This window comes from Caretta caretta, chromosome 4, assembly GCF_965140235.1.
Source record: "Caretta caretta isolate rCarCar2 chromosome 4, rCarCar1.hap1, whole genome shotgun sequence".
NCBI lineage: Eukaryota > Metazoa > Chordata > Testudines > Cheloniidae > Caretta > Caretta caretta.
Window position 1 is genome coordinate 68,432,212 of NC_134209.1, and position 19,523 is coordinate 68,451,734.

The window sequence follows — 19,523 nt, forward strand, 5'->3', positions numbered from 1 at the left end:
TTAATGATCATTTTAAAGCCACAAAGAATTAACAAGGCCAATTCAGCAATAACTTTAAAAGATTCTCTGAGTAGGAATTGAGGGAAGACCCACTTAGAGGAGAATACAGGGGACATTTTTAGGAATTTCTTTCCCTCTCCCATGAAAGTTGCATTTCCAGTTTATAAAACAGCTCAGTCATTTGAATCAGCCACAGAACAAAGTGACAATGAGACATTTTCTGCTAAACAAAAACACACTTACTGGTCTTCAAAGAATCATTTGTCTCTGAATTGGACATGACTGTTTTGCTAAATCTAAGCCATAAATTATTAACAGAATGTATTTGGGAGGGTCCATCTGTTTACAAGATTTTATAGTTTTTAAAAAGAAAATGGTTGAATTAACACCTTTATAGCAAGAATAGCTTCTGAAAACCTGATTTAAATGAGGTGAGTATCTACTAGGTAAATGCTACTTAGAGCACAGCCTTAGAAATTGATTTGTTAATGACACCCATCCTGCCCAGATGAACCTTACATTGTTGCTTACAGGCGTGAAGGATCTAGATGTTATCTATACTAATAAAACATTAATCAAGGGCCATATTTATAGTAGGCACTCTATAAATCAGGTCAAGGCAGGTCAGAGCTGCATAATAAGAAACAACTACAGGCTAGATCTTAGTACTGTAACTGAACACCCTTGTTACTTTTCTTTGGCCCTTGGGATCAAAACTAGTAGAGTGTTCCTATCCACCTCCGAATGGTGTTTCTCTTGACATAAACCCAAGTAAACTCATTCATCACGACAGTCATTACTTTTGCACATCTTGAGAATCTCCATAAATTTTAAAAGAAAAGTCTTAAATAGCCATTTCCCCCACTCCTAAGAAATTGAAGGATTACTTTCTATTGTACTAGGTTTGACACATCTGATAAATTTCACGTGACATACTAAAAGAAATTTTTTTCAGCTGCTTTTCATTCAGTTTGTTTCATCACATCTCAGTATCTGCCCTGCTACTGCAAAGTTCATTTTCTAGTGTGATTGATTCTCATGCTCTTTAGTTACCAAGTAACAGGAATCTTTTTTATTTAAATAAAAAATTGCCTTTGTCACATTGTTCTACAGTTAACTAACTATAAAGCTTTTTAGCGAAAAGTAAATATTGCTCTTGGTCTGCTTTAACAATCAATTCCTAATGAAGGAAATATTGATAATTCTGATGAGTGCCACTGCAAGTCAAAGATCATGCCCCTGTCAACTGCTGTCATTTTCCATAAATCTCAGCAATATTATATAGATATTGATTGAGCATTAAACCTCATTGGTAATATTAAAAGGGGTTTTTTACATATATTTAAAGTAATACATTATATTATGCACTTCTGTCCTACTGTATAATGTACTTGGATTATAAAAGGACTAAGCCCTAAATAAATTAAACAAAAGTTAGTGTTACAATTCTTAGTTAGAACTCGCTCCCCATACACAAAAGAGTAGCTAATAAAAATTATAGCATCAGTGATATGAGCCCACAGAGAGAAGAAGAAAGAAAATCCGTAAGACACTGATGAGATAGAATGCTTATTAAAAAATTACAGGAAGAAATTTAAGATTCTGTAAGTTGCCATATTTTAATATTACAACTATCAAGAGTATTAAGGAATGCACAATCATGTTTGTAAAACTCAAAATGATTGATTGAAAGGAGAACTGAACTACTGATTTGCATCATAAACCAGGGAAAAATACTAGTATTTGCAGATCAAAAGTCTCAAACCTCACAATGTGCTGAAAGCTACGATCAGGGAGCCATCAAATACTCTGACATAAAACACAAAAGTTACCTTCCTTCGTTGACAAGTTCAATAAATGCTAGGCCTGCATTCTTCTGTATTGAGTTCTGCCACTCCTGTAAAGTAAAAGAAAGAAGCGGAAGCTCTTAGTTTTATAAAAATAGGTGAAAAAACAACATACATATTCTAAGCAGAATTATCAGACTATAATTATTTGAGGAGAAAGCCTCAAATGGCATCAAGTCAAAGTAAGCTAAGAGATCCCTGAAAAAAACATGGACTATTACATATTTCTTTTGACTCCAGTTTATCTGCCTATTAACATCATGTGATGTCACAATCTAATTTCGAACGGGTCTCCTAATTCCTCTAGTTCACTGATGCACTAGTCTCTGCTTCAACGAATTTTGGTAATGTAGCGTACGTGTTGGTCACACTTCTTTCAGTTTCATTTTTAAGCCCTATCATTTCAAATACACTATGATTTTCCTTATTGTCCAAAGGATTACTTTACCTACATATTGGTTATATACTGGCAACACTGATGCCATCTTCTCGCAAAGATATAACACCACTCCCGCTCTTCTAAAATCAGTCCTATATTTTCATGTTATCAAGTATTATATCATGGAGACCTGTTATCCTTCCAGATTTCTGTACATATTAACATTTTTCTAAGGGCACGGCTAAACCAGAGAATTTGTAGCGGCCCTGTAAACCATCTAATGTAGCCACTTTAAGCTGATTGGAGAGAGCTCTCCCATTGGCTTAGCTACTCCAGCCCCCACAATTGGCAGAAGCTATGTTGGCGGGAGAAGCTCTCCCACCAACATAGCGCAGCGCACATCAGTGCTTATGTCAGCATAACTTATGTCACTCAGGGGAGTGATTTATTGTCTCTCTCTCACACACGCACACACAGCGACATAAATTATGCCAACATAAGCTGTTGTGTAGACATAGCCTAAGTATGCAGCAGTGGCAGGAATGTTATATACTATATATTCACATTATGTTTAATGGGGCCCTAATGTGTAATAGCACACCTCCCAATATGCATTGTTTTCCCATGAAAGCGCCACACAGCCCAGTAACTCATTTGCTAATTCATGCTCCTATTCATGGAACTCATAAGAGTTCATCTCCCCTGCAATAACTTAAGCCCCTTTCTTGACAATGCCCTATAAAGGAACCATTCTTCAATGGCAGAGGGATGGCCGGATCTCGTGTGTCTTTTCCATATCTAACTTCCATGCGTTTTTGCAGTTTGGTCTGGTTAGAATTTTATGTCCACAATGTTCTTAAAAATCACACTCATCACTCACTTCAGCACTGTCATCATTGTCCTTTTAATCTCATCAGCACACACATGACAGACAGAAAATGTAAAAATGAAAAGGTTTCTTGAAAGCAATGGCATATTTCAAAGCACAGGACTTTTTTTCTGATCTCGAGACAGCAGGTGAAAAAGTCACATTCCTTCTCAGTTTCATTTATTAAAACAGCATGTATAATTTTAAATTCTCTCTCACAATCATTGTCACAAAGATTAGATCACACAACAAAATCAATAGCACAGTATTGTTTCTTTGTGCCTCCAATCCCAAGCAAGATAAAATTCAAGATTTTTTAAAATTCAAGCTATCAAAGAAAGGGAAGACATGGGAAATCTGAACTCTCATAGTTCTGATTCCTCAAGGTCTTAGGTGCTTTTACATATTGTATTAACATACTATAGTTTTGAAGAGCTCAGGGATAAAGCTATCTTTAGAGAAATGAGTGAGATTAGCATATATTATTTCTCATGAGATGCAATGAATTTTTACGACCATAGCTCAGTACCTTACATCCATTATCAAGCAATTTTAATTATAATCTTACCAATTAAGCCTCTACTTACTCACTGTATTTGAATTTTTTTTTTGCTCTACCTTGCTATGCACTAGCTTTCATTGTTATCACGTAAATCCTGCTGATGTTGCTCCTGTCCTACTTCCCCTAGCCCTCCCTACTATCTTATTACCCTCACCACATTGTTTTAAAATACTTTGTAAGCATCTTGAGATAAGCATCACTCCTCTTTATTAGGAAACACCTAGCACACTTTTGGGTGCTGTTAATATTATCAGCAAAAACCCCACAATAATGAATAAATACACAAAAGCTTTTTTCATCTTAAATCAAGCTGTAAATATTTAACATTGTATAACAAAGATAATGTAGTATATAGGGTTCTCCACAAACTTTACAGAAGCTCAGGAAAAGTAAATTAAAGAATTATTTTTCTGTTTATGACATTGTCCATCTGTTTCTTCATGCTAACAATGGCTTTCTTCTTGAACAGCACTGCAATGCTTTAAAACTTAATTGGTGAAGATGGAAGTTGCCAAAAGTGAAGAGAAAGTGCATTTATCATGATATCATGATATCTTTCAGCATTTTTCTCCACATCAGAAACAATTATCAAAGGAGGCGTTAGTCTAAACAATTTCATAAACCACAGCTGAACACGCCCTAAAGCGAGCTTTAATAGTTGAAAGAGACGCTTAATGGTCATCGTCTTTCATGATCAATTCAATATTTCACCACAGCATATACACCCTCTACAACAATTATATTCACTATGCATCCTGCATTGTTATCGCAAGATCTTAGTTATTCATCTCCCAAAGGTACTGATGAAAAACATGTTAAAAGGCTCAAACTCAACCACTAATGCAACTAAATAACTACACAACACATTCAAGCACTTTGAAAAGGAAGGACTATAAGAACAGATCAACAAAGTCAATAATTTCATACTTGTTCTAAGCTCTACTTAATTGACTGTCATTTCCTGTGGCTATAAATGTTTACCCTCTAGCAGACATAAGCTACTTCTAATGCTCTTGGTCAGTGTAAAATGTACAGTGAAGCAAAAAAGAACAGAAGCATTAAACACCATCATAAGCTCCAATGAAAATTTCATGGGTCTGAAATTATATTTTATTCAAATGCTCTAATGAGGGAATTTCTGACCTTATAATTAATATTTCACCAGCCTTTTAAATGGGAGATGTAAGCACTTTGAAAAGTATACTAAAAGTGATCTAAATACACTGTGGTTTTTTTTAAATACTATCGCTTTTCTTGAAATGCTGTTTTATGACTTCTTTGAACAATATCAGTTTCATTAACAATATAGATTCTGGTACACCTCCCGCAGCAACATTACAGAAGGGGAACTATTTCTCTCACAATGTGAACAATATCATCAGCTGTTAGATAAAGCAGCAAGTTGTATTTACACTAAAAATGTTTTAAAATATATACCTAAAATTAATTCAAAACTAGCAGTGCAGAGTCAAGCAAGCTTGACAGCACAGCAGAAGCATATAAAGGCGTACTGCTCTTTGAATTATTTTGTTCTCACTAAAATACTGTTTAAGGGTCAAGACTGAGTTTATTCTCAGCACTTTCTTCTTAGCATTAGTCTTCAAAACGAAGAACAAAGGTATAGGGTGAAATCCTGGCCCTATTTCATCCATAGTGTTTGGGAGGAAACAATGCACAAATTGATGAGAAAGTTCTTGTAAGAACTTGATTAAAATAACCCTGGAAAGTGGGGGAGAGGGGGGCGCACGGGGCAGAGAATCTTAGAAGCAGAAACAAAGAAAAAAAGAGGAAGAAAGTGGAAAACAGTATTTCAGTAACTTTAAAAATAACATTACTACAAGACACTTACACAATTGGAATTTAATTTAATGTCTATGACATTATAAAACCTCCCATTTTAATAAAAAAGGCGAATTCATAAATCAAAATTCAGAGTATTTAATAGCAAGACATACATAAATGAGTAACTCATGCAATATAACAAAAGGGGCTTGCAAATTTAAGAGTACCACTCTATACCTCTCAGTTGACATAAATGAACTTGCTAAATAAGTTCTCATACAGAACTTGAACTAAATGGAGTAATGAATTTATAATTTCTTTGCCAATTTACTATTAGTCTCAAATTAAATATACTGCACTAACTAAAAGGTGGCTAACTTCATATTTTCATCTCATGATTTAATCAGGTACTTAGAATATGACCAATCTAATAATAAACACATATTGATAGTATCATACACTACACGCAGAAGCAGATTTATTGAAGCCACAAACACGTAACTAAGAATAAGTGACCCAATGACAAACAAAATTTTATATATATCACTGCAATTTTTGGTTCAGCTAGTGGGAAGGGCTCCAAAACACTTTCTTTCACACCCTCTTTTCTGGATCTGATTCTAGCCAACATATCATGCTCATGAATCCTATCCAGAGAAGAGCATAAGAAAGAAAATGTTTTGGTGCCCTTCCCACTAGTCATACCAAAAATTGAAGTGATGTTTACGTCAGAAAGCATGCTTGTCCTGAACGCTATCATATAACACAAGAAGCACATATGGGTGGAGCCTAGTGTTAGCCTTGACCAAGTAACGTGTTAAAATACAAGTTGTCCTGCCAACACAAGGGTTTTTAAATGTGTTTGCTCATGCTTTCAAAAATTATCCTATTTAGATAAGGCCTATCCTAGCTTCTCTTCTAACCTCACCAATTCAAGTTACTGGTGGAAGTAATTGCCAGAATCCCCCTGTGTCACCATTTCTTTGTTCAAGAGTCCAGTGCTTCAAATAAAGGACCTCAGTTTGTGTAAGACATTGAAATTAACAACTTCACCCTGCATAGTACATCAGCTCCTGGCCAAAAACTTCCTGACCCTGTGGGTACCATATGCTGGCCTCTAGTCTATGGGTATGTGTACACTGCAATTAGCCACACCTGGCCTGTTCCAGCTGACTCAGGCTTGGGCTACAGGGCTGTCTAACTGAGATGTAAACATTCAACCTTGGGAGCCTGAGCTCTGAGACCCTCCCCCATCATGGGGTCCATTCCCTTTGCCAATCCCACCAAAGTTCACCAGATGGCCTTTAAACATCTGTACAAACCTTTTCTTTCAAAGGTACACCAGTAGCCATTTGATAGCATCAATACCATTGTAAAGGAAATGAATACTCTTTAACACTTAAATTTCCGTACTTTCAGTAAGCACAATAAAAGGATGTCTAGGAAAAAGGAGAATTCAGAAAAATGTTTCAGACTAGCAGTATCCAACGTTTTTGGCCTGATGGCTGAAATATTTTTTTAAATGGTCAATACTCAAAAGCAGATTCTCTGCTCCCCTTTGCCACTCAGGCAGTAAAACAATTAGAAGCCACCCATAAGCCCGTGGCATGGGGATATGTGTGGCATGGGGTGCCGTGTAGCAGACAGAGTTGGCACTGCTATGTCCTACACTGCCTTCTCTGCAGCTCACGATGTAGCGTGCATGCCAAGGGTGAGGTGGAAGTAGCTGCACTGTGGTGCCCTGAGGTTATCCCCAGCTGTTGTGTGGTCCCTAGAGAACCTTTGCTAGCCCTTAGGCTGCTGAAATCTAAACTAGGACTGAGGCAGAGAATCAGGGAAATACAACTAGTTGCTGGTTCTCAACTTCTCTTCTTTCACCTTTCTGAGGCTCCCAAGCAGTTGTGTAGAGAGGGGAGCCATTCTTTGCAAAGTGCTCCCCTAGGCTCAGATACAGCCAGCCACGCTCCATTCTGCTTTCCTTGGGGCTTCAGCAGACTGGCAACAGAGCAAGCACAACTACTCTCCTGCTCCCTCTTCCAAGTGTATTCTTGATATTGACCGAAAAGCGAGGCATGGCAGCAGTTCATCTGTGTAAATTTTCCCATATATAAGTGTGAAATTGAACCAAAACTTCATTCACTATACTGGAGAGTCAATAAGAAGTGTGATCATATAGTGTGTGTGTGTGTGTGTGTGTTTATACACACACACATATACATACATACATATACACACACACACACATATTTATATAAAATATACATATGTATGTATATGTGTGTGTGTATACACATATATACACACACACACACACACACACACACTTTTTTTTACTAGACATCTCTCTTTAATCTGGTAACTACATCACTGACAAAGTCCAAGGAATCTCCTTTATGATAGTGATGAAACAGTTTAAAAATATTAAATATTACTTGAAAGAGGGACAAAGAACATGTATACGTAGCCAAAATTAAAATTAATGCCAAAATTTTTATCTTCACACTTTCAGGAAGCAGTTATTCCAAGTACATTTCAAATAAGAAGCCCAACATATAACAAGCTATAACACATACTATTAATTGTATCAAAATTCTGTATATCTAATTAAACAATATAATTACTAAGCAAACGTGTATATCTTCAGCCAGACATCCATAGATCGGTAGGTAGGTAGATATAGATAGATACTGATTTATTTTAAATTTGCAAAATGCTTTACCGATAGCTTGTGGATAATTCCTCCCCTCCCCCATCAGTTTTAAGTTATATGAATATCTCCACTGCTCCATATTCGTATTTTTAAAGCATTTTCCAGTGTGTTTGAAATTTAAATCCAGAAGTGAGAAAAAAAGGTGGCAAATCAGTAGATACTTCATCCTTTGCTGTATAACTTATGGGAAGTTTTAATCATTTATTTCAATAACGAAAAAAGTGAGAAGGATGACTTCAACCCTGACAAATGTGAATGAACCACCAAGGAACAGGGTGAGAAAATGTGTTAACATATGGCTAAGATACATATTATACACTAGACTAAAGGTCAGATCTGCACAAAAAACTTGCTCATGGAGAGATACAGTAATCTTTAAGTGCCTAAAGTAAACTATCAAGAACTTTTCAACAGTGTTTGCACTTGATGTCAGCACTCTCTCAGCACTACATCCACTACAAGCTTTGGTAAACTTGGCAATAAAGAACATAGAGTGAAAAGTAGCAGACTATCTTAGCTGATTCTTCATAGCGTATAAGAGAAAACTATATAGTAAACTGAACAATTGTCAACCAACACAAACCTATGTACAGTCCAAGTACAGCAAATTGTTTTGACACATGTAGCTGCAACTCCACCAAGGGTGAAATCCTGGCCTCAATGAAGTCATTGAGATTTGAGACCAGGATTTCATCCTGATTTAAGCCAAATAAAGCTGAAGAGGGAAACCCTATTTAGACTTTCCGCACTAAAAGTAAACGTATGTACTGGTGTAAGTAGATGTTAAGCACTATAAAAGAACTGCAAAGCTACAGAAGTATGTGATGTCTTTCAAAACAAAAGTACTGAAGAAATAAATCTTCAGATTCACTGACTGTGTAGATCATGCATAGATATAGATAGATCATAGATATATGATAAGAAAAATGTCTAGTATTGACAAACTATCAAAAAAGGAATTAGACAACATAGAACTAGATCTGAATTTTGACAATTACACAATACAAAGTACCTTGCAAGAAATATTTACTGCTGTTCCAAGCATGTAGAAAGTTGATGAATTGTTAAAAGAAATTTGACCAAAAAATGTCAATAGTTTTTTTTTAATTTAAAGATTTACTCATTATGATATTATTCCATACTAAACAATGGCCCCTTTATGTCAGCCTTAACTTCGCGTCAATCTAGCCGAGTCAAGTTCTCTCACTAATCAGTAAAGAGGATTTGATTTCAACAAGGGTGATAAAAGTTGCTCTAACCCTACCCAGCTACAAGCTCTCAACAGATGATCATCATTAAGCCTCTATCAAGGGTCCACGTAATGAAGCTCTACAAATGTGTCCTATTAGTACATAGTCCGTCTGTTTGGCAACTCCAGTCTTCAAGAGAAATGGCAGCTGTTGCCCTCCAAGGTCTGAAGTCAAGTCTTTAGGGAATCTGAAAGCCCAACTGGAAAAAGCAAGGCCTGTTCATTAGAGACTGCTCCAGGGGAAACTTGCAGGGCTGCCATTAGAACTATATAAAAGAGCTAATTATTTTTATAAAAGACTTTAAAACTATCAAATGCACTCAGATACAATAAAAAGTATTTATTGCTTGCATTCCATTAAAAATTCCTTTTTTTTTTTTTTTAACAAAAAGCAAAGCAGCTAGTGACAGTGTACAACTAAAGCTTTTGTATTAAGCAATTTTAATAAGGTGGCAGAAAAGGGAATATGTCACTGGGTACAAAATTATGTAAAACATATAGATGAAATCAGAATTTTTAAAATATTTGGATTTGGTATGAAATTCACTTGATTCCATTAAGTACATTTGAAATAATAACATCCAAAGACGTACGTGTGTGTGTGTGTGTGTGTTTGCGTGCGTGTGCGCGCGCATACTTCCCTGAAAAATGCAAGAACTGGAAAAAAAATTAAGGTACTGAGAACTGACTTGACTAACATTCTTCTCAATTCTGCTGATTTTTAAACCAATAGCAATATGAGTAGTTGGAAATGTCAAGGATGTGTCCAAAAATATATCAACACATCAGTTTTAAAAACTGTATTTGGCCCGATGAGTATCACATTAACACTGAGCAAAGGACACAGAAAAGAGGAGGGAAAAAAATGTTAAAACCATAATGAAACACTTGTGGAAGAGTTGGAACACAGTTTATCTTAAGAAAGCAGCTATCCTTGTCCCATCTCATTTTCTGTGCATTTTTGACAAGTAGATATATTTTATTTACATTAGAAAGGTATTTTTTAACATTTTAAATCATGCTATGGAATCAATGTTTCGTGTACTGAAATATTTTGCCAGCTGTATACCCTGATAACACTGTATGTATTGAATTCTAAAAAGGTAAAAACAGATCACTACTACAGAATATTTATTACATAGTAACAAATCTTTTAAAAGTGTTATATGAAATTCATTAGTGATCCTTAATCAATTCCTGGATCAACATGCACATTAGCTTCTGACAGCCTAATTCAAAAAAGCAATTACAACCCCAGTCCTTATGTAAAAAGACGACAGAAAGCAACTATGTTAAACCAGTTAAAGAGAATGAAAATGTAAAGAAAACAGATTAAGAATGATTTATATCAATGCCTAGTGCTGAAGTTAATTACAACTAACCCAATAAAATAGTGCCTTTATTATTGTACAGCAAGTAATAGCCTTAGACACAGAAAACAGAACTCTTTCTGCTGACTTTTGCATGCTCAATTCCACAGCACACTACATTAAGAATTAAACAAGTAGTAAATAAGCCATACAGAAACAGCAGTTTTTAACTAAAAGCAGAAGACTCCCCTGCTGTTTAACCATTTGGGGTATTCCATTGTGAACAGTGCTTCCTACAAACTGGCATTATGTTATGTGGTAAATGCCTAAGATTACCTTATAATGAGAATTTAATTTCAATACCTAAAATTAGAGTTCAACTCATAAGCTTTTATAGATTCTGAAAACAAACTTCATGCATTTAAAAGTGTGTTAACCTGCTTACTGAAGTACTAGATTATTCAGTGAAATACTAAGTACAATTTCATCCTGCAAAACAATACACATCAGTTATACTATAAGAATTTTAAAGAGTAACAGGTAATTGACTTTTTCCTTGCTCTGCACAAATTTGACCTGACAGACACTTACTACGTTAAATATTTACACACACACACAGTGGTGACATTAATTTCATACCTCCACAAGATCTTACAATAGGTTGAGCCAGTGTAATCTGTGGTGGTGCAAAATATTTCTAAGAAGAGATCTTGGAATAGGAAATGAATTAACTTTTACCACCAGAATGTTCGTATAAAATTACCAAAAAAGGCAACCATGTAATACAAGGCTACTGCTCATTCAGCAGGGTCTGGTGACAATCACTATAGCTCCAGGTCTGTGTCACCAGAACTCTCTGATAAAATCCTCTATATTACAGCAATTTTAAAATCTGATTTTAAAAGTTGAAATATTTATACAAAAGGCGTTTGTAGTTTAACTTATATACATTACTCTAAATCATTACTTGAGAAGTGTCATTACATCCATAAAAATAAGACCACATTGAGAAGTGACAGACTAGTATTTAGCACAGAACAATCCCTCTGCCGTCCAGAGCCAGCAACAGACTATAGATTTGAATAAAACTGAATCCATGGATCACTGGTTTTAGATCCATTGCCTGTGAGGGAAGAGGCAGTGGGCAAGCTACCTGGTCTTTCTCCCTTTCTCTCTAGTTAGCTGTTGCCATGACTCCTCAGGCAATGTCATCAGGGGGTCAGGATTGAGTTCAACTAGCAGCAAAGCTTCCCTACTGCAGAGTTTCCTCCCCAGGTTCTTTCTTCACTGGCTATTGTTAATGCTGAGAGAGGAGGCAGGAGCATGAGAAGAAGAATAGCTAGGATATTAGCTAAACCTTGTTGTAATCCTCAATATCAGTGCAGGACTCCAGGTGTCAAACAGTTCTACGCTAGATAAAGGTGCAACGTAATTAAAGGAAAAAATTAGGGCAGGAAAAGTAGTTAGGAAAACCAATGAGGAAAAAGGACAGATTGAGTGAACATCCCAGGAAAGAAAAAAGAAAAGGTTCTATAGAAAGAAGTTGTGGGTGAAACATAGTAAATGTACAATTTTTATTTTTTTAGAAATGGAAGCAAATCCAGGGCTGGCTAAATTATGTTAAAACAATTTCTGCTTGTTGATCTCAGTGTTCATTTGCTGGGCAGCCAATTTTAATTTTTGAGATTTTGTAACATTAGTCCAGTCTTCCTTGCAAATGGCAGATTATTAATTACAAGGCTTGGCAAACCATAACACACTTATAGCTGTACAGTTGCATTGGTGGTGACAGACTGATATCACCCAGAACAACTTCCAGAGACAACAGAGCAGCAGCAATTGTCCTGCCCAATGTTAAATAAGGTTTAACTAAGTAAGGCAGAATTCAAGACAGTAACTGGTGAATAGCTTAAAAATCATAAAAGTTCTTCCTTATTACCCCTTCCCTACCCCTCAAATTTTTGTCTTGATATAAATCCTTATCAACAAATTCATAAAAAAAACATGCACAAGACTCGCTGGAACACATTCATATCTGTCACCAGGTATCAGTACTACCCATACATTTGAATGAATAGCTCTTTAGGACTTACCGGTATGCAACCCTTCCCTGGATCACTACCCTCACTGTCTCCAGCCCTCCCTCTTTCTTTTGTCTTTCAATCTACAGAACTGCAATAAAGGAATTTAAACAACACAACCAAACAAGAAAAAGTTGTACAATTAACATGAGATTTGCCACCATCACACTGTGGATTCTGCCTGTGTGTTCTATTCCTTTCCCCTATCCTTTGTCTGTCTTATCTATTTATACTAAGCTCTTCCATGCAACAACTGTCTCTTATTCCATGTTTGTATGTTTCCTAGCACAACAGAGCCCCATTCTCGGTTAGCTTCTACACACTGCCACAGTAAACATGATAAATAATCATGCTGGGCTGCACTAGCAAGCCAAGCAAGTCTCTCCTAGACTTATCTGGTACAGAGTTTAAGAAAACAAACATGTCCCTTACATACGAGGAGAAAAATATAAGCAATTCCCTACATAAAAACAAAGGGCCCTGGAGGAAGTAAAACTGATTTCCCCCTCCCTAATTTTGTATCATTTTTATGAACAGTGGGGATCTAATATGTGACACAGATGCACCCCAGTTTCCTACTTGTGGCAGCACCATTTGTGAAATATAAGATTATGCTGCTTTCTTGAAGGATCTCAAAGCATTTTATGAAGATTAATTAACCTCACACACATTCCTTGGGTGGGTTAGATGGTATCCCGATTTCACAGATATGAAAACTGAGGTACAGAGGGTTTGAGTGGCATGACCAAGAGTTAAACAGCAAGTCTGGTTTAACCACTAGACCAGTGCTTTTTCTAGCATAACATTCAGGTTGGAGACCATTTTCCATCCAATCTTGAATTTTTTTTTAACAACTGTATTGAAAACATCAAGAATTAATGTGGTCAGATAACATGCAAGAAAAATTGCTCTTTTAATCAGTGTAAAACCAGAGACAAGTGTTTCCATACTCTGGACTTTTCATAATCTTGGATTTGTCCCTTCACTACCCTCTCTCTTTCTCCATAGTCTCAAATTTAACAGAGTAGCTGTAAAACAGCAGGGTGTCAAATTAAAGCACACTTTATTTTCAGAGGTCTCCACACTTATAGGCTGACTTCCTCTCAGGAAGAGTTCCATTTCACTGCATAGCCCAATCAGCAGGGAGCTCACAGAATTAAGTGCCAGTTGATATTACTTTGTTTTACATTTACCACCCATGAGAATATTGTTCAAAGTTCTAGTTAGAAAGCCAGCATGATATCATCCTTCTGACTAGACTGCCAAGCCACAGGGTGTGCTCTCACTGCACAAAATTCACCTTAAATGGTGGTGTTTTTTTAAGTCCTAGTGTGCTGGTGAAGCAACGGGATGCCTTTTACTTCAGAGAAGTCTTGCTTCTATAGCTAAATTATGATCCCCTAGTTCTGAACATCTGCAGCAATGTACTTTCATTTCAAATTAAGCTGTTTTTCCCCAAGCTTCTCATTTATATAAGAGTCTACTTTCCTCCTTAAACATATAAAAATATATTGATTCATGAATCATATGTACAGAGCAGCACAATTTTACATTTTATGGGCTATAATTTCAAGTTGAATAGACATTTTAAGGTAAGTCAAAACCTAAACAAGCTTTTGGATTTCTGACTCTATTCATGTGATTTTCAATTAATAATACTTTTCTTCTCTCTTAAACGAACCTACCATACCTAGAAAGCCTAAAACTGAAATAAGTAAACTGTATTTAATAAGGATCATAACTAAATAAAAACTCAAATCATACTCACTATGCTCACTCAAAAATGTACTGTAGGGAACAAGTGTGCTTTGGTAAGGTGACCTCATAAAAGTCTCATCCATCTCTAATTTGTATGACAAATTATTTCAAGCAGGGGATTTTTTTTTTGGTACTGTACTTGAGACATTCTAGATATATAATCCATAATTCAAAAGCACTATTCAATCCTTAAAGCATACAGTCTCTTTTGCAGAAACAAAGCTTCAAATATAAAAACTCATTCCAAAACAAAAGTGGAGCACTGGCATTACTGTGCATGCTGGTTAAAATTGCATTTGCCACAGCTTCAGGTGTATCTCCATTTTAGATACAGTTTAACTACATAATCATGTATGACCTGAAAAATAAAATACAATTATATCTAAAAATGTATCTCCTTGTAATATGGTTGTTTTTTTTTTTTTAATAAAACTGTGCCGTTAATTACTTTTCAGCCAGCAGCAGTTTTCCTAATGTACAATTCATGTAAGCAGACCACAAAATTAACTAAGGTGACCTGTGTGCGCCAGCAAGTTTTCCTCATTACCATCACAGTTATTCTGTCCCACGCTGCAAAGAATGGTTTAGTAAATACATTTCATATATACAATACTAATAGATATGTCAAATACATATACATGGCTACAGTTGGAGAAATATGTATGCTAGTATATTGCATTAAAGACTGAATGCTTATATGTAATTTATGGTAGATTTTTCAGGTATTCTTATTGAATTTTTAAAAGTAGTTTCGTAAGTTACTGAATGATGAAAAAAATTCCATTGTGGAATGATTTGCTTAAAATCTGAAATGCCCTATCCCACTATTCACCTTATCAGAACATCATGACTGAGCCCCCTCTCCTGCACATTTTAGGAAGCCCACATGAGAGAGGCTCTTTACTGTTAACATTTGAAGCTGTATGGCTTTTACCTTAAAAAAGATAGATAGCAAATAAAGCACGGAACTCTGCCTCTTCCACTGCACACCTGCTCTATTTTTTCAGTTTATAACTGTACCCAGAGTGGCCTTCCTTAGCTGAGCACAATCACCCGCCACCACCTCAATGCAAAATGCACAGTGTGATTTTTGGTACATCATAACTAGGTCAAATTTCAACGAGTTTTCATTAGTAAGCCAGTTCTCTCCTCACTGAGGACTATTTCCTTGTCAAATTTAAACTTTTTACCCTAAAGTCATTTAAGCAACAAAAGGTATGAAAAATATTACAAATATTTTTCCTTCATTTTCATATTCTAACACAGTTTTTGTTCATCTTAAAACTTTAATTCGTATACATTCCCCATTTGGGGAGAGAGTAAGCCTGGAAAATTTCACCCGACAGATAATAGTTATGGAAAGATATAATCAACAACAAACAGAATGGTAGAATGACAACATTCATTCAACTTTCACTGCAGCGGTCACTACCAGGCATAATGTTACTGCCACATAGTCAATGCATCACTAAGTCAAGAACTAGGCAATTACCATTCATGAAGTATTGGCAGATCAACCTCAGCACATTTTAACCTATTTCCACAGCTTGTGTAATAGCAAGGGTTAAACTATATGCCTTCATTGATTTCTGACCAAAATGCCACAGGCTCTACATAGAAAGTCAAAACTGTGTTTGCTAAACTTCTACTGAAAAGGTGACTGCACATCCAGTGCATGAGCTACAAGTTATGTCCATCCATATTAGGTGCCTATATACCTTTATACACTAAATAGAGTTGAATATAAGGGAGCTAAAATGTTGAAAAACTATAATGTTTTAAGTGCATTGTTTGATGGCCACACTGATAGTAAACTCCTCCATATTTTCCTCAAACCACCCACTCCGCAAGCTCCTGAAAAAAGAGAGTGACTAGAAAGTGAACAGATCCTGGCTCTGGTCAGACCAAAGCGAGAGAGAGCCTAACTGTTCTACAGCTGAGGGCCCTCCATGGAAAATGCCCTGATAGAAACCCCTTCATTTAAACTGGGAAGGGCAACTCTATTTCAAGCATCTCCACTGAGCCCAACTGCAGAAGTATATCACCATGAGAAAGGTGGTTTTTCAGGTAACTGGGCCAAAAACGTTGAGAGAACCAGAACGAAACCAATTCAGAAGTGAAACTCCATCCAAAAAGCAGGCAAAACACATTTTACACTAGCTTTGGTTTCCAAGTGGTCTTAGAATGCATTACAGTAATGTAGTTTTGAGGTGACAGAAATGGGTGAAATTTTTCAAATAGTTTATTCACTGAAAAAATGCAATTTTGTTTGACATGAATTTGTTAGTGAATTTGACAAGAATTTGACAAATAATTTCAGCCCCCATAAAATTTTTGGCCTACATTCACAAGCAGATGCTTCACCGAATGGCTGGTGCTGGTAGCATCTTGTTCCCTTTATATTCCTTAGCTCAGTGGTTTGGGCATTCAACTGGGATGTGAGAAACCCAGATTAGACTCCCCCACTGTGGAACAGGAGGATTTGAAGCTAGGTCCCTGGCCAGGTGCTCTAAAGGTTGGGGTGGGGCTGACCAACAATCAACTTTTCTCTATTTTTTTGATTCAACATTTCCAAAAAAGTTTGGATTCAGTCTGATCCAAACCAATTTTCTTTTCTTTTTTCACATTTTAAAGCCGTCAGCAAACAAACCAAAACCTGCAGTAATTCTCCCTGCTCTAGTGACAGATGAATGACTTGCTGTAGCAAGGTCTACATCTCTTCTTAGTCACAGACAAGAAAATAAACTCAGGCCTGGTTTACACTTAAAAGTTATATCAACTTAGCAACATCAGTTAGAGGTGTGGAAAAAAACACATCATAGACAGATAGCCATGCCGATAAAATTCTGAGTATAGATACAGTATGTCATTCGGGTAGATGCTTTTCCTATACGAACAGAAAATCTCCTTTTGTCACTGTAGGCTATGTCTACACTAGGGGGCTATGCAGGCACAGTTATGCCAACACAAAGTCCATAGTGAAGACATAGCCTTAGCCATGGCTAAGGCTAACAGAGCATCTGGTAGAAGACATTACAAATGGAAGCCACAATCCAAGACTGAGGTATGGGAAACAACTCAGAGAGATTCTATTGGTTTTCAAAGAACAGAGCTTCAGACAGCTAACTATTAACCAAGCTCTACTCTCAGACAGACACTGGGTAACTGACATAGTTGAATCAAGTGAGACAGAGAACAGTGTATTGTCAGCGTCCTACAGACTCCACACTCCATGTGTAACTGCCAGCTGTTAAACATATTTGTTGAGTAAGATGGGTGACAACGAAAGAACCCACAGGATGGAAGAGCAATTGTCCAGAATTATCCCCTAAAACCTTTCTCTCAAAAAAAGAAGTTGCTCAAGGGTGATTCCTTCCCCTTCTGCTAGAGAATGCAGATGTATTCAAAACACCCTGTCATCCCCGGTACTGACAGCCAGTTGCGACCTGACGTGGTAGTCACCGATGAGGCCCAGAAAAAGATCATCCTCGTCGACGTCACGGTCTCCTTTGAGGACAGGACCCCAGCCTTCCGCAAAGCCCAAGCTCGTAAACTGGAAAAATACGCCCCCCTGGCTGACACCCTGAGAGCGAAGGGCTATGGGATGCAGATGGATGCCCTGATTGTCAGAGCCCTGGGTGCTTGGGACCCCTGCAACGAACGTGTGCTGCGGACCTGTGGGATTGGTCGATGCTAAGCACGGTTCATGCGGCGCCTCATGGTCTCACCACCATCCGATGGTCCAGGGACATCTACATCAAACACATCACTGGCCACTGACAGTACCAGGAGCCGGAACGACATTGTGCATCAACTATGAGAAAGGGACCGAGAGACTTTTTCCATTGGACCATATGAACTGGAACCATAAACTCACTGAACATTAAATCTCATCAAATGAGGGTAAACCTATCCTCATCATCGTATCTACTCATTATACTCTACACCTGAACATAGCCATTATATGAACAACATACCCCCATATCTCAATGTCTGTACTTTGACCCGTTAAGCTTTTACCCCCAATCGGGGATATTGCAGATTATGTATTCCTTATGCCATCTGATCCTAAACCAAACTTCGCACCCCTTGATAATCTGTACCTTATTCCCTGATAACCAGAAACTTCTACGCTTAAACTCTGTACCATTTTTTTTTTATCATCGTCTTAATAAAATTATTAAATCAAAGTGATCTAAAGAATTAGCATGGACACTTGAGCCTCTTCCTTAGCTAGGAGGAGATATCAATCAGGACAGTTTCTAACCCACATACAGTCCTAGCTTCTCAATGACTGGGTTTAAGTGCAATTCATTCATGTCACTGCATTTGCAACTCAAAACAGCTTAACCTCTTCAAAACTGCAGGAGATTTTAAAACTTTCTTTGAAAAAGAATCAGTTTTGATCTTCAACCTCAATGTTAATTTCTCCACACCAGCTGCCTCCCAGGTCTCAGGCAACAGCAGACCCTACACGGAAAACTCACCATGAAGAACAAATACCACAGCATGATCTTCCAGTGCTGAGCAGAGAAAGAGTACAAGGGAACAAAACTTTTTTCTACTACCAGATAACCATATAATAGTTCCCCTGGCAGAGGGAGCCCCGGTAAAGTTGCCTGCAGTGGCTGGCACCCACCCTGGAGTGACTTATCAGAATTCCATCTTATTGCTGTGACTATGGTGTGTTCTACACTAAGCAATTTCCCGAAATATAGTAAGATTCTGTCCATGCCATGAAGAGCTCAGAATTTAAGAAAATGGCGAGCATCATATAGATCAGAAAGCAGCATCACAGAAGCCTTCATTTCAAATAATATTAGTCAGATGTGCATTAATCTCCAAATTGCATTTCCCAGTTGAATTATTTTCTAGCATCTAATGGAACACATATTCTACCCTGCATTTCACACACTATGATTTACATTGGCTTTAGTTAATTCTTTACTAATACCACTTCTGTGACTAGATGCATAG

General features: G+C 37.0%; 1 protein-coding gene across 7 annotated transcripts in view; it reads right to left on the reverse strand.

The window, feature by feature from the left end:
• Positions 1 to 19,523, reverse strand: part of LRBA (LPS responsive beige-like anchor protein) — a 558,473-nt gene that overhangs the window by 372,559 nt on the left and 166,391 nt on the right. For all 7 annotated transcript variants that reach the window (XM_048847356.2, XM_048847351.2, XM_048847357.2 and 4 more), the window contains exon 35: positions 1,833 to 1,897. In XM_048847356.2, coding sequence (XP_048703313.2) covers positions 1,833 to 1,897 — 65 coding nt within the window. The remainder of the gene's footprint in view (positions 1 to 1,832; positions 1,898 to 19,523) is intronic.